General features: G+C 39.9%; 1 protein-coding gene across 2 annotated transcripts in view; it reads left to right on the top strand.

Annotated features, from left to right (window-relative positions):
• The first annotated feature begins 1752 nt into the window (after window positions 1-1752).
• The window catches only part of zcchc24 (zinc finger, CCHC domain containing 24), a 33349-nt gene continuing 12590 nt past the window's right edge, over window positions 1753-22511 (top strand). For both annotated transcript variants that reach the window (XM_028604153.1, XM_028604152.1), the window contains exons 1-2: window positions 1753-2257; window positions 5556-5756. In XM_028604153.1, the coding sequence (XP_028459954.1) occupies window positions 2018-2257; window positions 5556-5756 (441 nt within the window). In that variant the 5' untranslated portion in view covers window positions 1753-2017. The remainder of the gene's footprint in view (window positions 2258-5555; window positions 5757-22511) is intronic.

Here is a 22511-nt window from a genome sequence, read left to right as displayed (position 1 = left end):
TAAAGATATGAATGCACAATGCAATGTTTTGAACATTGGACAGCCTGTGTTACAAGTGATGACCGTTTTGAGTTTTGTGTCTAAAGTTTTGAAAAATGACATCAAGGTTCTGAAATTAGTAGCAAAGTGATTGTAAAAAACTGTAGTAATAATAATAAGTCATGTCTCCAAAACTACTCCACACATAGAACCCCCCCTGATGGTTGTACTACAGTAGCCTGACATTGTCATACTCAGATTTTAGTCAGAATGTGAACTTCCAGACCTCGAATGTTGTGGGCGGGGCTAAGTTCAGCTGGCATCCAGGCTAGTACTACAACGCTTACCTTTCAAAAATAAGCATCATAATCTTGGGCAATATTTTTTGCCAAAAACATTTAATATTTTAATAATTAAATAGAGTCGTGTCTCTAAACTTACCTCACACATAATTTGTCTGCTGCTAGTTGTACTACATCACTTACTTTTAAAAAATAAGCATATTCATAATTTTGGTAATAATAATAATAATAATAATAATAATAATAATAATAATAATAATAATAATAATATTTTTTGCCAAAAGAAATGTCATAATTACAGAGAGTCATGTCTCCAAAACTACTCCACACATAGAAGCCCACATACTGGTTGTACTACAGCACTTACCTTTCAAAAATAAGTATAAACATAATACTTTTTACTATATATTTTAATAGTAGCCTAGTCAACGTTACAGAAATATACACATAATGGGGTTTGTACATTAAATTAATAATACTAATAAACGTATTTCATATAGCATCTTTCTTCTCAAGTGCTTTACAAAAAATAACCTGTGTGTGTGTGTGTGTGTGTGTGTGTGCGTGCGTGCGTGCGTGCGTGTGTGTGTGTGTGTGTGTGTGTGTGTGTGTGTGTGTGTGTGTGTGTGTGTAAGGACATTTGCCACAAGATGGAGCTCTTTTAACAGTTTTTTCCACACCATACTGGCCTGTCTGCCACTTTCAGGTTGGCTTGGAGGCTGGGACATGCTGGAAAGGCCTGAGAGAGCCATGGAGCGGGGCTTGTTTTTTATGTGCTGATTTTATTGATCGTTTAACTGATTTGATTGATTGGTCTTTTTTAATGGTGGTTATTCACCAATGATCCAGCATTTCTGTTGTTGGACACATTAAGAAATATTATTTCAGACTGAATTATTGACAGAGTTTGGAATTTAACTAGCTACAAGTGAAACAAGGTTGACGTATTATTAGCCCTCAGGGTTAGGGTAATAATTAACATAGGTCACACTCCAAATATTAGTCATTTAGGTGGAACTTGCTCACCTCTGACCCTGAATAAACAAAACACCTATCACCTATCACCACTCCAAACCCCCCCCCCCCCCTCTCTCTCTCTCTCTCTCCTCTCACACACACACACACACACACACACACACACACACACACACACACACACACACACTTTTCAACACCTATAGACAAACAAATGTTATTAATGTTTGGCTACTTTACAAGTAAGTAGGCTAAGTAATACATGTCACCATATGGAACATATATAGTTATTTCAATTATTTTATTAATTGATGTAGCAGAATATGTAAGCTAACCTTTTGGTAAAGTTGAGCTGCGTTAAAGAGCTAGAATAGGCAGATGAACCATTTGTCTCCTCCAGTGGGCCAGCAATGAATATTCATATAAATCAGGCGCTGATTGGCCTGCGTCCTCGGTGACGTACAGCCGTCCTCATTACATATTCAAAGAGCCTCTCTCTGCCCCGCTGCAATAAAGGCAGATAGCGGTCCATGGGGAGCAGGGGGAAACTTTTTATACTGACATGTTAGTGCAATGACTTTTGAGTAACATCTAACTGGGACGAGGCTCCCGGCGTGAGGAGGACAGGGCCCTTTACGGGAAGAAAAAAGGAGCACTTGCCATCTGCCGGGGAACTGGAACGAAAAACAAGACGGCAAAAGAGTTAAGACCAGTCCAAGATTCAGCGGTGGAAAATCCAGTTTAGCCATTTGAATTGAAAGATGAGCTTGTTGTCTGCCATAGACACGAGTGCCTCCGTGTACCAGCCTGCACAGCTTCTGAACTGGGTTTATCTCTCCTTACAAGACCCCCACCAGACCAGCGCTTTTGACGCATTCAGACCCGAATCCAACTCTTCCCACCCGGATCACAGTTTCAGCAAGACTCCCGCAGCAGCGGATTTGAGCTCTTCCCTGAACTCAAACTATCTCAACAACTTTTTTCAGCTGCAGCGGAATGAGGTAAAAGATTGCATGCATATAGCCTATATCTGCAGTAGCCTATTTCCGATCGTAAGATTGTGGTTGAGTTAGGCTGCTGGCCTATAGTAAGAAACCGATTTGAAAGTTGCACGTCTGTTCAGCAAATGTTTTAGCGTGTACAGCATGGGCTATTCTGGTAGGATACATAACCGCTATCATGGGCTTATTTCTAATATGACAATAACTTCAATTAGTCTTTAAATCAACATTTGACGGGTATTTTGAATATAGTGTTGAACAACACTCGTTATAAACAATATATCAGAACATCTATTAGGCCAAGTTTTTATACTTTATATAACACAAGAAGTAGCTATAGGCTATACTGTAAATTAAATATCACTAAAATATAAAGGAAATACTGTATTTATATAATTCCACAGGTGGTAATCAGTACACTAATAGTCAGTATAGTGTCACAGACAGTGTTACTATAGCCTACTCTGAATACATCAGTTATATCCTAATAGCAGGAATAATATAGGATTGTTTGAAAAATGTAATGTGGGTAAGCTGCTTAAATCTTAAATAAGCAAGTACGATCGTATTAGATATTATGCTATAGTTAAATATCAATCAACAAAGTTTCTCTGTAAAATTCCCTTTCCCTATAATGTCATCAAATAATGTGTGATAGAGAGATCTGTTCTGAGTAATGGTTGCAATTAAAGGAGAAACTGTTAAGCCAAAAAGTGTTTTAATCAGACATCTTCTTAGATCAGAAAGGTAAAGAGGAACAGATGAAAATAGATTCCCCTGCACGCCTCTGTCTGGAAAGAGCGGTCCACTGCAGCCTCCTGCTGAGGTCTGCTGTATCTTGACTTCTTCAAATAGACTGGTTGTGCAAACAAAATCAATCCTTGTGTACATATAGTCTATTTTTGTAGCTAGCTCAGTGTAATTTTAGGAACAAACATGCTAATAAATAATGTGTGCAGGGTGCAAACCTGATACTGCAGGCCATACTATGCTAAAAGGAGCCCGCCACCACACCCACACATACTATACATACAGCACACACAGAAAAATAATACATATATTTATATATATATATAAATATCCCAGAGTGTTGATTACACTGCAATTGAGTTTCTTAGATCTATGTTAATATGACGCTATGTGTTGGAAACTCTAGCAAACAGAAGTAGTGGATGGATGGTGTATTCACCATCTAGAGCCAGTGTCCATTATTATGGTGGTAACCATAGAGGCCCTTTGAAGTCATTTAACATGAAACAGTCCTCTGAAAATTGGGTGTGCACAATATACATTACACGCAATTGTGTAATGCCATTCAATCCGCATGAGTATAAAGGGTTTCAAACTGAGGGAACACAAAAAGTCTGGAAACAGTTTAAGGGGTGGGGGGCATTTTGCAACTTACTATACCGAGTAAGCCAAGTAAAATAAACCGCTGCAGAGATTTGATGATGAGATGAGTAATGTTGTTTTCACAGCAAAGGATTACACAAAAGTCCACTTGAAGTGAAACAGTGATAATTAATGAATTTGTTGTTGATTGGCACAAGTCTGGTATTCTTATCACAATCTTGAACACTTTATATAAATGTTTGTCACTTTTTCTTCCATTGTAACCTACTTCTAGTCTAGAATTTGAACATGTATAGCCATTCTGGACTAATCTAACCCTATAGTAATTTCCTGTGGAATTTATTCTACCCATGATACCAGTTGTGTTCTTATTGTATGCCCAACGCATACATACATATCCATCGCCACACACATAAACACACAACCTTCTGCTGAGTCTCTCACTCACTCCCTCACTCACGCCCTCACTCACTCACTCACTCACTCACTCACTCACTCACTCACTCACTCACTCACTCACTCACATACACAGACAGGCACACAAAATAAACAAACTCTCTCCCCACCATTAGCAGATGTGTGTGAAATCAGTTTCCTTTGGGCTGACAGTAGAAGGTTTCAGGCCAAACTCAATAAATGTGAGGAACATAAACTGAGCAAAGTTTACTGTTTTATATTTGTTAAAATAATTTTACAACCAAGACTTAATATTAGTGATTACACAAACATGCACATTTCATCAAGGAGAGGTAATATACGCAACACAGTAATACAGTACACAGAGCAAAAGAAAAAAAAATGGCAGATGGAAAACTTGAGAAACTACAGAGCCGTAATGCTTGATTTACGACGACTACATGCAGTAAATGAACACGAGTCTTAAAGCTGGAGCTGGTTAGCAAGACAATCTCACAGCCCACAGATAAAGATTTGGCTTTCAGCCCTGGCCAGGTTGCCAAGTCGAAGGTTTCTGTGCTGTGCAACACTGAACATCAACAGTAAAATTGTTTCCCAGACAGATCTATGCCCCAAAAAGAGACATGACCGTCAGTGGAGGAGGAAGAGTTTATCTGTGGATTCCATGCACTCACTGATGTTTTTACTTGTGGGTGGTGTCTCAAATATTTGCCATTGTTGCATTAAACTATCAAATGTCAAGGCAGATGACAAGTTAGACCGTTTGTTTAGCAACTTGTCCACAGGGGTTAATTACCTGACCATCTGAAAATAGAAATGTCTGTGCTAAAATCAACTGAATTTAACCCAGAGGTCAATTCCTGTCTGTCGTTTCTGGATCGTATTTGAACTCAGGAACACACGAATGAGAAGGGAAATAAGGAACTGCAGGCAATGCTTTCCCTGTTATTAATATTCAGAGGGCATCTTCTATGAATTCACCGGGCCCTGTGGCATGCAAAACTGCGATCTGTGGCTCCGAGCAGACTGCAAACACTGGCCATGGCTAGTTAACCACTAACAGCGCATGGTGACATTGCTGATGTTCCACAGGCTGGCGAGGGAACATGCCTCCCATCTTGTTTACAATGAGTCATCCTCTGTAAAGTCCTGTCTTTCTCTGTGGACATGCTCAGTATTTTTCCAGATCATGAGCACAGCTAGGCCGCTCGCCAGATGTTCTGAATTTAATGAGAGAAATTGGAGGGGTTTTTTTTTTTCTTCATTTTTTGCCACAACAGAAATTAGGACAAGAGCACTCAAAGGAAATTGGTGATTAATCTCAGCATTTTGAACACTCAGAAACCAGAAATGCAATATTTTATCTTGATACTGTCTTGTATGTGGTAACGTTTTCCAGCACATTATGAAACTCAAAGTTGGTGACTGTATGTGAATTGAGTGTGAAGGCACCCCAAGATTGTTGTTTATTTTATGTACAATATGTTATACATGACAAACCTTTTCTGATATTATTCTTATTTTGTAGGCCTTAAACAACAACGTGTATAAGAACGTGTCACCCTATGGCTCCCTTAACAACATCGTGGATGGACTCAACACCCTGACGGACCATTTCTCAGACCTTTCCCTTTCTTCAGAGCCAAGAAAACCAAACAAAAGACCCCCACCCAACTACTTATGCCACTTGTGCTTCAACAAGGGCCATTACATCAAGGACTGCCCTCAGGTGAGGATCATACACACATATTTTAGTGCCTTTTTTGATATGGTTCATCCAAGACAATGATGGTACTAAAAGCTGTGCTTGCTCCTGCCAATGCCTGTCTCTCTGTCTCTCTCTCTTGCTCTCTCTTGCTCTCTCTCTTCCTCTTTGGCACTGGTCTGACCTACTTGTTAAACAGGCTGGCCTCTGTCTTCTGTAGTCATGTGTGTGAGTGTGTGTATATGTGTGCTTGTGTGCATCTTAACTGCCACAGCATTACACGACTAGAAACCGTTATAACCATGATAAATAAACTTGTTAGGCTACTTAAAGGGTCAAATGGGAAACTGTCTGTTTTTGCCTTGGATTGTCATGTTAGCTGCGTTAGCATGTTTTCAAGAAAAAAAAAGCATCAACAAATACACATACATGTCTTTTTTGATATGTAGCTAAATATTTTGTATTTAGGCTACCATCTCCTGAAATCTAAACTCATCATGGAAAGCACCGGAAGAATTTTAGGTTTTAAACGATCCCTGCCAATTTACTTTAAATGAGGTCTGGGCAGAAATGTCTATTTTAAGAATAAGGCCCTGGTTGGGAGCCTGACTTGATGCTACTGGTTGATACAGGTGTGTAAACATCTACACGTAAATGACAGAAAAACTTGTCCTTCTGAGTTACAGATATTGTGTTCATGCAGAGTAATTATTTAGCATAAGTGAGGTGATATTTTGTGGAGTTTGCAGAGTTGTTGAGGAAGGAATGGACTATGAAATTGCTGTGGTGGATCTGTCATTGTTGTGTATAACGCCTTGTAAGAGGCAAACTCCATGGCTGGGACTGAAGTGATCTGATTTCATAGGAGGAACACAATGTCACTTTTCCTCGGAAATTGTGGAACTTTTACACAGTTGTTTTTTTGTTGGACTTGAGGTGCCTAATGATCTCCCCTCTCTCTCACTCTCTTTTTTGCCTCTCCTCTATTTCTTCTCTCCCTTTCCTTGGGTGATGTGCAATAACCTAAGCCCAGCCCATAGTTTCTTTTGCATGGAATGGTAATGAGGAGCAGATGTGAGATTAAAATGCTTTGACTCGCTTTATGACATATGATGACTGGTCTCGGGAGGTCTGTAAATGACCTGTGTACTGATGAAATATCTCCTGGACAGCTCCAAGCTGCAATATGAGGGAATTAGATCATCTATTGACAAGTCCAACGGGAACTTTGGGTCGTAGTATATTTTGCTAAATGTAACTTTGTTTTCCTTTATTTAATGCTATAGTTGTTGATGTGAGCATTGATCAAATGATACTGAAACTCAACATTGGAGCAAGTGTGCATTTCGTAATAATAATGATAATAATAGTAATCTAGTGTGTTAATTACCTTTTCTGAAACCATATGCTGTGTACACTAAAACTGGTCATCTTGACTGTACCATTCTAAAATGAAAAGGTCAAAATGTTACTTTATAAAACAGAATACCCTGTTCACAGTAGAGGCTGTGAAATCAATCATACAATATACAGTAGATGTTAGCATTCAGGGATGGACCTCAAAATCACACTGAGACGTCTTTTGGTTTATATTTCAGCTGTTCGTTAAACTGCCAACAGTAACTCAAAAAGCGGCAAAGTCTCCAAACGGCCTCCGCACCTACACAGTTCAACACCCTCTCAGTTATTTAGGTCTCTCCTGGGCTTTTTTTTTCTCTCCATAAATTTACTTTCCATTTGTGCTACATCAGTTACACTATTGCCACATGTCATTACGTGCCTTTTCTTACTTAACCAGCTGAAGACCCAAATAGCAGATGTGACACACATTTTGTGAGAACTTACCTATTAGCCAAGACTTGCGTCATTTTCCAAACAATATTTTCTTGTCCTACATTACTCTGTTTCACAAGGTGCAGTGATCAATTGTGTGCCCATGGAGTTCTGGTATTTGCCTGCAATGGAATGCATTTGAGAATGAGTGTGTCCCTGCTAATAGTTTGTACTGTCCAGAGGTACTTTGCCAATGAAAACAGAGGTTCCTGCTTCACAGAATGCTGCTAAGTATGTCTTCCTGATCCAACATGGAGAATCACATTCTAATGACATGTACAGTCTTCCTCTTCTACGTCAACTCAACATGTTTTATAGTGTTGTTTTGTGCTGTGACTTTTATTGTTGAGTTTATGTAAGGGTAACTTTCATAAGTTAAAATTCAATAATATTATATTTATTTACATTTGTATTTTTTTTATTTTTTATTTAAAGAATACGGCTGGGGATATTCTGCTTTTTGTCCACAAAACCCACAAAATGTATTTGATGAGGTTCAAATGTGTTAATTGTATAATTACTGTTGTGGGTGAGTCAGGTTATTTTTTATTATCATATCATCACATTTTGAATCATATGCTTTATAATTACCTTACCTCTGGCAAAGTTTACTTTTTTTGCAGCTGAAGGAGAGTCAAGGATGTAGACAGTGCTGGATCCATTACCTTAGTCACTGTGGTTGAGGGTTTCCTGATCCCTTCCATTGCTTGGTTCTGAGAGAATAAGAGTCGGGCAATTAAATAGTTGAGGTTACCAAAGTGTTTATGCATTACTTGCAATTTAAGACCTTTTTTTAGTTTCAACATGTTAATGTTGGAAACACAAAGAGGAGGCTTGTGGCTGCCGAGAGAATAATTTTTCAGGGAACTCTTGGTAGTTGACTGAAAGCCACAGGCCTGGCAGCAGCTGCCCAGTGCTCCCTGTCATGGGGAGAGAGGTGTTATGTAAACTTGCTTTTATTCTGAAAATGAGGTCGCTCCCCAAGTTATGAGCAGAATGCCCCTCACTGCCACGCTTTGGCCCCCTTCCAAGATGTCTTCCACTTGCACTCATGATTTGGTTCTGTTCAGTGGACTAATCCTCTCAACAGTTGGCCCCACCTCTGATTTGAGTGATCAAAATGATGCATTGAATGACATGTTTTTGCTATGTCTCCCTGTAGAAAGATTAACTCATGGAAAATGTCTTTGCCAGAATGCAGGTTTGTGGGTATGAGGGGGTGGCTGCTGCTGGTCTGCGTGTTTTATGTGTCTCTGAGAGTTACTATGCCCCATTCCTGGTTGCAATGCATTCCCCTGATTCAGTCCTTCAGAATTATAGTTTCCTGAGCATGTTTTTTTACTCTTAGCAGGAATTTCAAATATTTCGAAACTGGTAGAATACTTATTCTTATAAAAGCTTAAAAGCCAAAAATAACTGACATGACATCCATCACTACTTCTTCTTTCACCCTTTTGCCTATTTCTGTTAGAAGCATTTCTCTATAATATAATATTTAATTTTCTGAATGTGCAATTATCAAAGTTAAAAGTTGTAATCTCGAAGATTTTCATGTCACGTCTGTTAAGTCACTATCTATCACTGAAGGATGCACAACACAATGGTGATTAAACCTATAATAACCCACTGAGTATTGCACTAGTGTTATGTTTGCAGCATTACAAACTGGGTGTCTGGCGTGACATTTCCATGAAGAAATACTCTATTACAGTTTTTTCTCTATTGAATACACCATAAAAATGGAACAATGCACACAGTTCTGAAAGCTTAAAGCCTATTTATCAACAATAAACATGATCAGAGGTAAAACCATGAGCTAGGTCACAGAGCATAGTGCAGGCAGAGGCAAAGCACAGCGCAGGTATACGTTATCATTCCTTCTGGCTACCTCCCTTCATGAGTTGCGCCTTGAAAGGTCAGCGGCAACGACTTCAAAGTAATTTGGCAGAAAATGTAGGATCTTATTGTAAGTAAGAAGCTAAGTAAGAAAATACTTTTATTTTATGCAACAGTTTGACATTTTATGAAATATGCTTATTGTATTTGCTTTCTTGCCATGAGTTAGATCAGAACACTTATTTATTCATTTATTTGACTTTATTGTACGGATTAAGCAAACAAGATAAAAAATGTTAATTAGTGAGCTCTATAGGACAGAGCCAGGCTAGCTGTTTCCCCTTGTTTCTACTCTTTGTGCTAAGCTAAGCTAACCACCTGCTGCCTGTAGACTCTTAACGGACAGACATGTAAGTAGTATCAATCTCATTTATCTCTCGGCAATAAAAGCTACTTTGCATATTTCCCAAAAATGCCTTTGCTATAAAGTCCACTGTTGCAATTACCTTAAATGAGGCTGCTGCGTCTGCACATTTCTCATTGCTTAGATTGCAGAGACACAGGTGGAAATGCTGGTGATGACGTACAGATTTGTCTTTTTTGGTCCACTGTGAGAAAATGTAATGTATCATACATTAAGCCAATGATTACATTTAAATATGGAATGTTCTGTATGAATGCATCTGTAAAGAAGAGCAGGGCAAAGAGCTTCACTAATGTGTTGATTACAAACACAGCTCATTGATCCACATACAGAGCCTTCTTTATCACACCAGGATAATGTACCTTTTCATAAAGTTGGGGTGTTGGTTGAATGTGCGTAGATATAGTATCAATTTCAAACTTTTTTTTTCTTCTTTTGGCTTCTGCTCTAATTATTTCTGTAGTGATATCTGACTAAGCACAATGTTTACAGTGAGTTGACATGGACCAAAATGTGTCCCACGTGAGACATATATATGCTGAAATGTAACGAAATCATTAAAGTTACTGTACTCTTCTTATTGCATTAGATGAACTTCAAAAGGAACTCACTTTGTAAAAGTGCTGACATCTCCTCTCATCCCAGTCCCTATCAGTCAGTCATGCCTGTATCTCCTCCTTCATGCATCTGATGTGTATCTCTGACCATATGCCAATAACCGTGATGGACCTCACACCTCATGTGTTGGTAATTTCAGCAGCAGTCTGTCTTTTGTGACAAATGGTCACCATAATCTCCCATAACAGTTGTCAACACAGAGACCTGACGCGAGCTGTGAAGTGAGGGCCTCTTCACACCAGAGGCAAATCTCACTTTGAGTAATGTGTGACTTGACAAAATGTGTGCTTTTCCTTTGGTCGTGGTGATAAACTTAATGACTCGTCATTACTGCAGCCCACTTTGTCTACCATAACAAACACCAGTGGTTGTTGTTTTGACAAAACGTAGTTGGTTTTAAATCTTCCAGTGTTTGCCTTCGAAGGAGCAGTGATCCATTTCCGAATTTGGTTGGCAGTCTTTCTGGGATAATTGTGCAACCACTTTGTTTTACTGTTTCAATTTGTTGTTGTATAGTAGGGAATGGGGGTAGAGTGTGTGCGTGTGTGTGTGTGTGTGTGTGTGTGTGTGTGTGGGGGGGGGGAGGTAGAAAGGGGTAATGTGTTAAATACAAATTGCAAGTTTGTAATCTACCAGTGTTACATGTACACAGCACATGGGTGGGGGGAGGTAGAAAGGGGTAATGTGTTAAATACAAATTGCAAGTTTGTAATCTACCAGTGTTACATGTACACAGCACTGTCTTTGTGCCACACTCTTGGAAAACAAGTATTTTAGCCCTGCACGGGCACACCCAATTCCCTGCCGTTTGTTACTCTAATATTAAAGGTCCAGTGTGTAACGTTTGTAGTTGTTCATTATCAAAATCTGTATTGCCCTTCACAAATGTGTCCTTTTTTATGAATATTGACCACCACAATCAATTCCAAGTATTCCTATTGGCTTGAAATTTTACATTTGCGCTTGCATGAACTTGGGTAGACGCTCCATATTCATGCGTCATCTTGAAATACGTTAGCCGGGAAGGGACATACAGGACATACTGCTCCGCCTTTTGCGTTTTCGACTCACGGCTGCTGCTAATGGGTATCGTCGCTTCCCGGCCCCGGCAAGTTTGAAGAAGGGACCATGGAGGACCACAATTTCAGGAACAGGAGTCTTCTTCTTGGGCCAGAATAAGAAAACGGATATTGAAAAGAGCAAGAGACTGGCGTCATCAGAAAAAAAGAGTGAACATTGGAGCAAATTTCAACTAGTTAATTATCGCTGCAGTCTCCTTTTCTTTCTCTCTCCTTTCCGTCGGGTGGCGCGCAGGCCTGCTCGTGGTGTGAAGCGCACGTCCGCGCCACTCTCCGACATGCACTCCAACAACAACGGCTGATAGACGGCCTTTTGTACACCTTCGCTTTTTGAAGCGTGAAGGCTGCCGTAGCTGCAATACGTACTTTGAACTGCGTGGCGCGAGAGAGTTGATATATAATCTCAACGCTAGAAATTCCTACTCATTGGACCTTAAAAGTTTTAATTGAATCACTTTAAGGTCTGTAGATGAGTTTTCGCCCTTTCAGCATGCTCTCTACCTTTTTCAATCAAATCTATTCTGAGCAAGACTTTAGGGGCTGTAGAATATAATAAACAGCCATTTTCTGGAGTCTTTAGGGCACAAAAAGACTTAACTGAAACAAACCTTTGTAGAAAATCCTCTGCTTATAATTGCAGATAAACAAATGCATTAAAAAAGAAAATGTTTGAAGGATACGCAACAACATTATATAAGTGTTTTCAGTAGGGGTATTCTTTTATTCATATAAAAGTCCCAGTGAGGCTACCACATTCACATCTGGAAGGTAGAGTGCGCCCATGGAATAGTGTTTGCCTTTTCAACGGTTCAACAGTTAATCAGAAACAACTTTGTCGTCCTGTTCAAGGTCAATTTTTTCCCAGCTGGCTCTAGTATTTAAGCCAAAATGCCTTTCTCTCCCATTTTAGAGAATTTGGTTCATAACCTGTAGCTTCCTGTGAAATTCAAATTTTCCAGTCAACAAAAAAAGCTATAGCATAATCTAAAATCCAGTTTAATATTCCTGTGTGCAGCTTCTATCCCATATTCAGAACAAATCTGCCTCAAACTGGCAAAACATTTGTTAACTCTTGTATTGGAAACATGCTGTTAAATTGTCCAAAATAGCTCTATAGCGCTCTTTGATAGTTAGTGCGGTGCTGATTATTCAATAGTTCAACAGATTATGTGGGCTTAACGTTGCTGGAGACGTTATGCTGTTCCCTGGAGGCTAATGTTCCTGGGAGGAGAAAGAACATTGATTCTACATCTGTCCTTTAGCTTTTAACCAACCTCCTGCCTTCACTGATATCTTTATTGGGAATCCTGTCTTTACATTTTCCTCAGCCTCAGCCAGGCGTTGTCTTTTTTCTTGTCTTTGTTTCATTCTCTCTCTCTCTCTCTCTCTCTCTCTCTCTCTCTCTCTCTCTCTCTCTCTCTCTCTCTCTCTCTCTCTCTCAGTTTGTTACCCTGTCGATAAACAATCTTTCAACACCTCAGTCACACAACATCTGTCATGAGAGAATGTTTCACATTTTTCCCCCATGATCTTTGTACCCTGGCGACAATTCTGACATGGCTGCAGATATTTGTTGTGGCAGGCAGGCAGTTTGGATGTGTCACTGTCATGGCATGGAGTGCTGTCGGACACAGAGAGGCTATAGTTCGAAAGCCTGAGAAGGGCACAAGAGCTGAGAGCCAGCGAGCCAGCGAAAGGGGAGAGGGCACTTCCCCTGAAAGGAAATCAAAGTTAAAAGAATGATAAAAGTGCGGTTTCCTGCCAGCTGGTTTGTTTTCTGTACAGAAATCCCATTCTTCCTCTCAGTTTTTGCTGAGACAACAATCGCACCATTTCCTGTTTTGGTAACTGTGACACTATAACCCCATCTCTGAGATGAGGTGCACTGTTACATTTAACCATAGTCAGGTAAATTTACAGCTGCTTTCGGATTAAATGTTGTAATCCAGTCGGTGAAATGACAATGGAAGATCCAAACTCAGAGCTGTATGAAGACACAATATACCGACTTAGTGTCTGCTTATTAAGTTAAAAAAACAAAACAAATTTAGCTTCTTTAAGGTAAGCTGACACTAAATTCATCAGTTGTCTCATCTCAAATGGATTTTGCACCTCCTATCATCTGATTAGTTCTTCCTGCCACTCTCAGACTATGGGTGCATTGTCTAAATGATGCTAGATTATTGTATCTTAATTTGGAGAGTTTTTTTATATACTACTTTGTTATATAAATCTATTTCCAGGCATGTTTCTGAGCCAGCACTGTGAAATGCAGAGTTAATAAAAGAAAATAAACAATAATGTGTTTGGGGCCGTTGCTCGTCACATTGCTTTATGGAAGTGTGTCGCTGCAGCATGAGAGAAACCACGTCAACACTTATTTTAGAATCTAGTCTCCTTTATATTCTTTATGTCTTATCGTACCTTCGCACAAACCCCTGGATACCATTCCAGTTCTACAGCCAAAACATCAGGATGTCAGAAAATTTATCAGACTATAGGACAATGGCAACAACACCAGCAGTTACTTTTTTTTTTTTTTAAGATTACTTTTTGGGGCATTTTTGGCTTTTAATTTTGACAGGGCAGCTGAAGACATGAAAGGGGAGAGAGAGGGGGAATGATATGCAGCAAAGGGCTGCATATTGGAGTCGAACCCTCGGCCACTACGTCGAGGAGTAAACCTCTATATATGGGTGCCCACTCTACCAACTGAGCTGTCTGGACTCCCACGTTTTTGTACCTTAACACAACTACAGTGTCATGGGGGTCAGCAGCCATATACTGAGGCCTCAGGAACTAAAACAGGATGGTTCACTTTTCACGGAGGGATCAGAGGTCAGATTTTCACTACAGCGTGATGTCCCGTTAGCACACCAAGGCCAGAGGGCTTTGCTAGCTCATACTTAATCCTTATGTTCTCTCATGTAACCTCCTTTGGTATAAGCCATATTTTCAAATCAGATATCATCACATCAGTATTGTCAACCCCCTATAATACTATATACTGTATGCCCATCATATGCAAAATGTTTGAATGTGTTGATTTTAGAGATAATTCCCATTTACACACTAAATCATTTTGCATTGTTTTTTGATTGATGCAGCTACAGAAGCAACGATTCGTCAGTTGATTGTCAATCAGTTGATTGTCAGAAAATTAATTGCCAACTATTTCCATAATCGTATACCATTTTTAAAGCAAAAATAACTTTGAATGGTTCCAGCTTTTCAAATGTGAGGATTTGCTGCATTTCCTGGTCTTACAAGAAATTAGTTTTCATGTATTTGGTTTTTAACTGTTGATTAGACAAAAAAGATGATACCTTGGAATTTTGGAAATTGTGACGGGCACTTTTCACTGTTTTCTGGGGATTTATAGACCAAACAGTTATTCGTTTTATTATCTATCGAGAAAATAATCTGCAGATTAATCAATAATGATACTAATGGTTATTTTCAGCCCCATAAATGCAGCAGTTCAGGGTTCAGGTTGGACCTTTTTTCTCATGCTGTTGTATAAAACTTGCATACTAACAGACTGATAGTCAACCCTCTTTTGCAGCTAACACACTATACCAATGTGTTCAAACTAACTGTTCCTCGGAACAGCACCGATTCTTGTCACGTGAACGACTTTTTCGACGAAATTCTTACGTGATATGAGACAGGCTGACAGAGATGACCGTCAACCGGACGGACAGACAGAGACACTGTGAAGCTGCTGGGGCTGGCACACAGGACTGGATTTGGTGTCAACAGATCAGGGACTGACACTGCTCGCTTTGTGTTGCGCTTCAATGGGCACCTTAGGGAGAGACTGCAGTTGTGAATGGGCACCATTGGGGAAAGCCCAAGTGGTGGGAATGGAGGCTGGTAATTAAGGCAGTCATTGTATGTCTGTAGGATCTGCTAGACAGAGAGGTCAGGAAGGCAGGCGTGTATTGTTCCCCCAGCAGGGCCTTCACTGCATTACAGTGGTGTGTCGGACTCAAGTATGTTTGGATAGAGCCTTGGATTTTACAGAGAAAAAAAATAATTACAACAACAAACCACACAGGCAGTCCTCTATATAGTCTGCTTGTCTATATGTCAACATATAGACTATAGGGGCCTCTTCTGTGGTTTTGATTTTGTGACATTTTCTCTCTCTCTTTCTCTCTCTCTCTCTTTCTCTCTCTCTTTATGTTTAAGTATCTTGAAGTCCTACTCTGGCAGGCTACCCAGGAGCTCCAGCCCTCTCAGGAATCAGGACTGTGTTAACCATAAATTAAAACAAAGTTGTGATGAATATGTGAAGTCACAGGGTTGTGTGTAGTAGAATTGAGCCCAAGTCAGCCTAACAGTATATTGTGGCAGTTGGGCAATTCTTTGTGCTTTTGGAGCGCCAGTTTATAAGGTATTGTCAAGGATATAACTTTTATACCTTTGAACTTATACAGTTAGATTTACCTACTTTTATATGGTCATAATGTGTTCTCTGTAACTCAAGTTTAATTGTAGGTCTCATTCAGTGCTTCTGTAACTTTCAAGTAAAAAAAGATTTTGGTGACTGCCCCTTTACTTACTGTAAACACAACCTGCATTTAATTTAGAAACTTTTTCTGTCTCTCCTCTCTGTCTGTATGCACTGCCCTGTAGTGTGTCGGGAAGTTTCTGGCAGGGATGAGGGCTGGGGGGAGGTGCACCATGGGAATGTTTTTACAGGGTGACCCCTGATCTTCCTTCCAGTAGGAGAAAAGGCTCTGAAGGTCCTGCGTCTGTCTCTGCTCCAACACTCACTCAGTCAGGTCACCAAAGAGAGAGACAGAGACTGGGAGTGTGTAGGGACTGCCCTGTAAACTGATAAGGCTTATCAGGGATGCTGGAGACATCTTGTAACAGACAACTTTTCTCTTTCATAGTGTCATAGCAGACAGATATCACTGTGAAAAACAGACGTGGCCACTACCCGTCAACGCATTTTATTTTTGAGGAGTTAAACAGAGAAAGAGCCTTTATAGCGAGAGCACTGAGGAACCATATAGGGCCATAGGTCCAATATAGCATTGACACCAAGTGACACTTAGATTAGCAACACACGTGTGCAGTATATCCGTCAGAGTGACTTACAGGAATATACAGACACACACACACACACTCACAAACACATCCACCAACATACACACAACTACAGGCATTACATGCAGACATAGACAGCAGCAGTATGAACTTCCTGTGACTGATGACAAGATGTTGTGTGCACCTCTGTATGCCCCAGTCCGCCACCCAACCTGCCCTTGTCATTCACTGGCCTGGTAACCCAATGCTGCTGTGCAGCTGCACAGCACGATGGGCTTTAGTGGGACCAAGGCTAAGAGAGGGCATGGGGGAAATTCACACCCATGGCCCCACTTAGCATTTGCCCTTAACGCCGTGTACATATGGTAAGTGTAGTATGGTAAACTCATCCTATAGCTGTAAAAAATAAATAAAAAATAAGGCAGCTTCAATGTCAAGCTGGTGCATTGATAGAACTGAGCTTCTGGATTTAACCAGGGCAGATTCCAAGGCCCAGTTGGCACATACGTGTGTTTTCTATGAATGAAGCATGAAAAGAGAGAAAGGATTCTGTCAAAAACATCAGTTTAAAAGAAAAGATTGTTATTGGTATAAAGCAAAACACCCACATGCTTGACTCTCAGGGGTATCCATCATCATCATCCAACAACATGACACTGAGATCCGTGGCCGATTAGGGAAGCCGGGTTGTGGAAATCTAGGAATCTGGGAATGGGGTTTTGGCAAAGCGCGCGCTGGCATGGTAATATGCCTCTGCAGCTGTCTTGGACATGAATTACGTGGGTCTGTTACTGAGGAGAAAAACTTTGAGGTACACACACAAGCACACATATGTGCACACATGGCATATCTATATTGCCTGTATGCATTATATAGAACTCCTGTTCAAAAGAACCGGGTAAGATGAGAATTTAGAATAATACTGGTCTGTTGGAGTACCATTAAATCAATCATAGTTGTCAATATGTGTCAATTTCCTTGAAAATAAATATCCTCTCATTATTTGGTTGGGCAAAATCCAAACAACCGTATTCATTTTCAGAACATTGAAATCAGCTGCTTACAACAACTCATAATACAAGACCTCCACCTCCAGTTTATTAAAACAACCAGAAATTGCAGGTCACCAAATTTAATTGGTAAGGAATACCATCATTAAAGATGACTTAGCTGAGATTTGCTTTAATCTAAATCAACAGATCAGCATATTGTGTTAACTCTGCCAATTTCTTTCCCACAACATAATAATTAAAAAGCTGCATCGTTTCCTGCAACTGCAAAATGTTTTATGATGCTTCTACTAAGCAAAGCCACTTACTGAAAATATATTGTCAAAAGTTTAAAACACATGGATGTCAGTGGGTAGTTAAAAAAAGTTTAATAAAACTGATGAAAAAAGCTCTTCTGGGGTATTTCTTCTTGTGTTTTACTTCTGTCATATGAGATGTTTATATGATTACTGCAGACGTGCAACAATCCGGCCTGTGTTTTTTTACTCTTTGTTTTATTTTGAAAGGGACACATACAAATATATTTGAAACCATAACAATTTTATGATCCAACATACTGTTCTTGTAAATATGCTTCAGTAATTTCTCAGTGGGTAATTGATGACATTTAAAAGCACAAAATACCTTTTTGGATACTTTCTGGCACAGCCTCGCCACTCATCCACTGACAGCTGTGGGATGTTTTATCTTTGGTACAGCTGTCTTGATTTACCTTTTCCCTGTGTGATATCTCAGCATGTCAAAGAACAGACTAAACACAAGTGATATGCCCGGTACTGTTACGGGACTTCACTAGAATTTGAGAAAAAGTTCAACCTAGACACTCGTTCTGTTTTAAGATCATTCACATAAAGCATTTTGTGTGTGTGAGTGTGTGTGTGTACGCACGCACACACACACACACAAACACACACACACACAAATACACAGTGCACTTACTCTGCCAGAGGCCATTTCCTAGAATGAACTATTTTAGCGTCTCCATGGAGCTGGAAATGGACTTGTGGTTATGCTTTAAAACAGTTGGAGTGGTTGTCCTCTTGACATCCTCCCTTCAGTATCACGGTGAGACTTGTGATCTCAGTGGTTAAACCCAGAAACCCACAAGGTAAAAACCTGTAACCTCACGCGTCACTGCTTACTTACGTAACAGTATTTAGCTTTAGGTCATTTGGAATGCATTGCTGTCCACCTTAAATAGACTGCACTGGTGATATTGCATAGTTTCAGGCCCATGTGGGTTTGTGATCCTTTTGGGAAGTGTTGCCTGTTAAGATTGAAGTTTGATTATATATTTTTATGGTTTCTTACCACATAACACTTTTCTTTGTGGTCCACTGTTTCTGCCGCTTCCCTCACACATTACATCTAAGATAAATGCAGCAAATGACTTGCAGTACAGATGCCTCATAGGCATATTTAGACCTGGAAACAACTGGGACTGAATAGCTAAAATAAAGAGCTTTTAGAATATGAAACCTTTTTAAGAATAGCACCCTGACCCACATGGGTGCAGTGCAGGTTCAGACCAGTGCTAGTTGATGGGAAGTCGACCTACCATTTGCTGATTAATATTAGTAAAAATAAATAATGTATCTTTGTAGGTTTAGTCTATTTTATTATGTAATGCATACAACATTTGCACATTATAGATTCACAGTTTATATGTCAAAATGTTTTTGAAGTGTTAGATTTATATGTGCATGTACATATTTAGCACCCAGTCAGAGGAAAGTGTTACAAATAGCTTTTTGAAAGTAGCACTGTTATGCCAGCTCTCTGATTGTCACCACACTTGCAATAAATGAGGTGACTGAGTAACCAGTATATTTAAATAGCTTTAATATCCATTGAAGTATCACTTTTTTTCTTAATGTAGCTCAATAATATAGAAATCAATGGACATGGAAATTATATGATAGATATTTTACAGTAGAAAATAAGCAGCAGTGTAAGGTAGAGATTATAATGTACTTATATCTGTCTAATTTTGAAGACAGTATGATTTCAATGATAGTTTCTTCATGTTGTAGTGAAATCTGAACGAACAATGTATGAACTTGGTGTTATAGTGTGTGCCTGGGTGAGAAAAGTTTGCGTCAAAGTTACATGTGTAGGATAAATGCTTACATGCATTTGTGTGCTTGGTGGAACAAACGTTCGTGTGATTGAGGTTATGTGTAGTACACGATTGTGTAATGCTGCGGTTTATATTTAGAGACAACTGTACAAGATAAGAATGCTTATCTTAGCAGTTGTAGCTGTGGAGCTGTTAAGCAATGGAAGGAATACGAAGCAGTTACGAGCCACAGTGATCTCCACCATTATGGCTAACATAAATCACTGTACTATGTAACTAAGTACGCAGCCCCATAGCCACACATGCACATTTTGTTGATTAAACTGAGAATATTGTAAGCTTGGTTATGTATTCAGGAAAATGAATAATGTAAGAATGCATGAGCAAAGTAAAAATCACATCCATGGTAAAAACATTCATGTTCATAAAGACTGACAAGCTTTCTTTTCTGGTGTAACAGGTTGCAGACACAACTGCAAAACCCCTTTCCTCTGTGGTGTGTGTTTACAAGCATCATCTAGTTTGCTTAAGTGTGAGGTTCAATGTTTAAAAGCTCCATGAACCACATTTTTGGAGGTTTCAGCTGTACTGAAAAAGACCAAACCACATGATTAATAGATATATGGTTACTGAAACACCATTATGAAAAGTTCAGGAAATATTTCCTTGTCGTCTCTCAGAGAAGGATCAGGCATGATTGATGCTTTGATCTTTTTTGATGTTTCACAGAGGAGAACCAGTTCTCAGCTTTAAACCACATCCAGGTTCCTGCCTCTCCATCTTGTAGCATTTATCCGACAGACCGCTAAGGTTAGCACACTAACTGAAGCCACATTAAAGCAATTAGAAGTCTTATCAGAAATGCTACGGTTAATGAGCAAACCAAACAAAAACTCCAAAAGACTCAAAGCTAACATAGTGGACTGAACCCCATCTGCTCTATCTGAAAATGTATCTCTTTCTGAACTGCAGCTAAAGCAAATAAAGATCCTCAGATGAGACAAGAGCAGACGCACAGATACTGTATATGCACAGACACGTGTGTGTGTTTGTGTGTGTGTGTGTGTGTGTGTGTGTGTGTGTGTGTATGTGTGTGTGCGTGTGGGTTTGCTCACACACATGCAGCAATGCAATACACACAGATTTCGGTGCTGGTTTGGTGTTCTTGTGTTGCTCTCTGAGTGATGCCCTGGGGGATGCGGAGAGGCAGAGCAGGGGCTGAGCTCCTCCGCTGCTCCTTTGTTTACACTGATGGTTTCCAGATGCTAGCTAGTGATCGGAGCGCTACGGAACGCTGGGGAGCAGCCCAGCAGTTTGGGTCTTGTGCCAGCAAGCCAGGATTAAGGCAGCTCTATCTGGAATACTTGAAAAACATGGCTTTGCTTTGTAATAACTGTGCAATTGTTTCCAAAGGCTGAGAGAGTGATGATGGTGTTGATCTTAAATATAAAAGTCTCAGAAACATTGTTCTCATTTATTGGGGCGACACATGCAATGCACAGTGACGTCTGAGGTTGTTAAATGTAATTATTAGTCACAAACTTTAGACTTTGATTAATTGCATGTGACTGTAATTAACATATTTGTTTTACTCAGTAATTTGACTTTGACTTAAACAGGCTCCAGCATGTGTCAGTCTGAGCATATTGTTTCTGTTTCTTCTGTGCAGCCCCCTTTTGGGGCAGAATGTTGTGATAAACTGAGGTGCATTGTGCTCAAGTGAAGGCAAATTTATCACTTAAACAGCACACCTGTTCCTCCCGTCACTTTCAGCCTCAGCCACTTTTCTTTACATGCATTAGAAAGAGACAGCTGCACCAGCAAACGAGCCGTCCAGAGAGAGAGAGAGAGAGAGAGAGAGAGAGAGAGAGAGAGAGAGGTGAGAAAGATGGCAGCAAAAAAGAGAGACCCACAGGAAACAGTGGCTGTATTTAGAGCTTGCAGTGCATGGTGGGATTGATAAATAGTCCCCATAATGCACCTGGCTGAGGTTCTGGCATGGGGTCGAGGCTGTTTAGTCCAGCAGCGGAAACAGCAAATAAAAAAATGCTTGTTCTGTGTGCAGTGAGACACAGCTGAGGTGGTGACAGTGTCATTCTTGTGAGAGACTTGAAGCAGTGGCCATCTGCACGCCCTCACTTGGCCCTCAGTTCTGACAGGCCGATGGCTGCATCCTCAGATCTTTAGTTGCTGTGATGACTGGTAACGTGGGTAGTGATGGTGAAGGATACAACGATTTAATAAGAAACAGTTTACACAGTATATACACCAGGGTCAAAGAGTGCGTTTTGGTTTTCTCTTTCTTTTTCTGGGTGCAGATCGGAATACCACATCAGATAATGTAATGTGTGAAAGTATGTGACTGCTCTGCAAATTCTTCATGTTTTACATCCAAATTGCCTAGATCTGGTCAACCCAAACCAAACTGTGCACTAAGAATTGTAAAAGTATTATTTGCCCCGAATGACCCGACATGCCTTTGTTGTGTGCTCTGACAAACAACCTCAGGCTATTCCTTTTACAGTGTATTTCTCTTTGCTGAATGGGAGGCTTGTGCTGTGACTCATTGACCTGTCTAGCTCGCAGTGATCATACAACTCCACGGTGCTGTGATGGGAACATCAAATCATGCAGAAGAATCTCCCATTATCATAAATAACACCAAGACTGTGTACTGGAAGGAAGAGCCTTAGTTTAGACATGAGATGTTACTTTGTTTAAGGTTTATGTTAGAAACTCATAAAGAATACATTTGTTTCCTTTATGTTGCACTTAATGCTTTTGTTTTTTTGTTTTTCTGGAGAATCCAACAAACAATCTCTGTTCAAATGTTTAGGT

The sequence above is a fragment of the Perca flavescens genome, chromosome 17, assembly GCF_004354835.1.
Source record: "Perca flavescens isolate YP-PL-M2 chromosome 17, PFLA_1.0, whole genome shotgun sequence".
Taxonomy (NCBI): Eukaryota; Metazoa; Chordata; class Actinopteri; order Perciformes; family Percidae; genus Perca; species Perca flavescens.
Note: the sequence above shows the minus strand (reverse complement) of the source record. Positions and strands in the feature narration are given on the sequence as shown.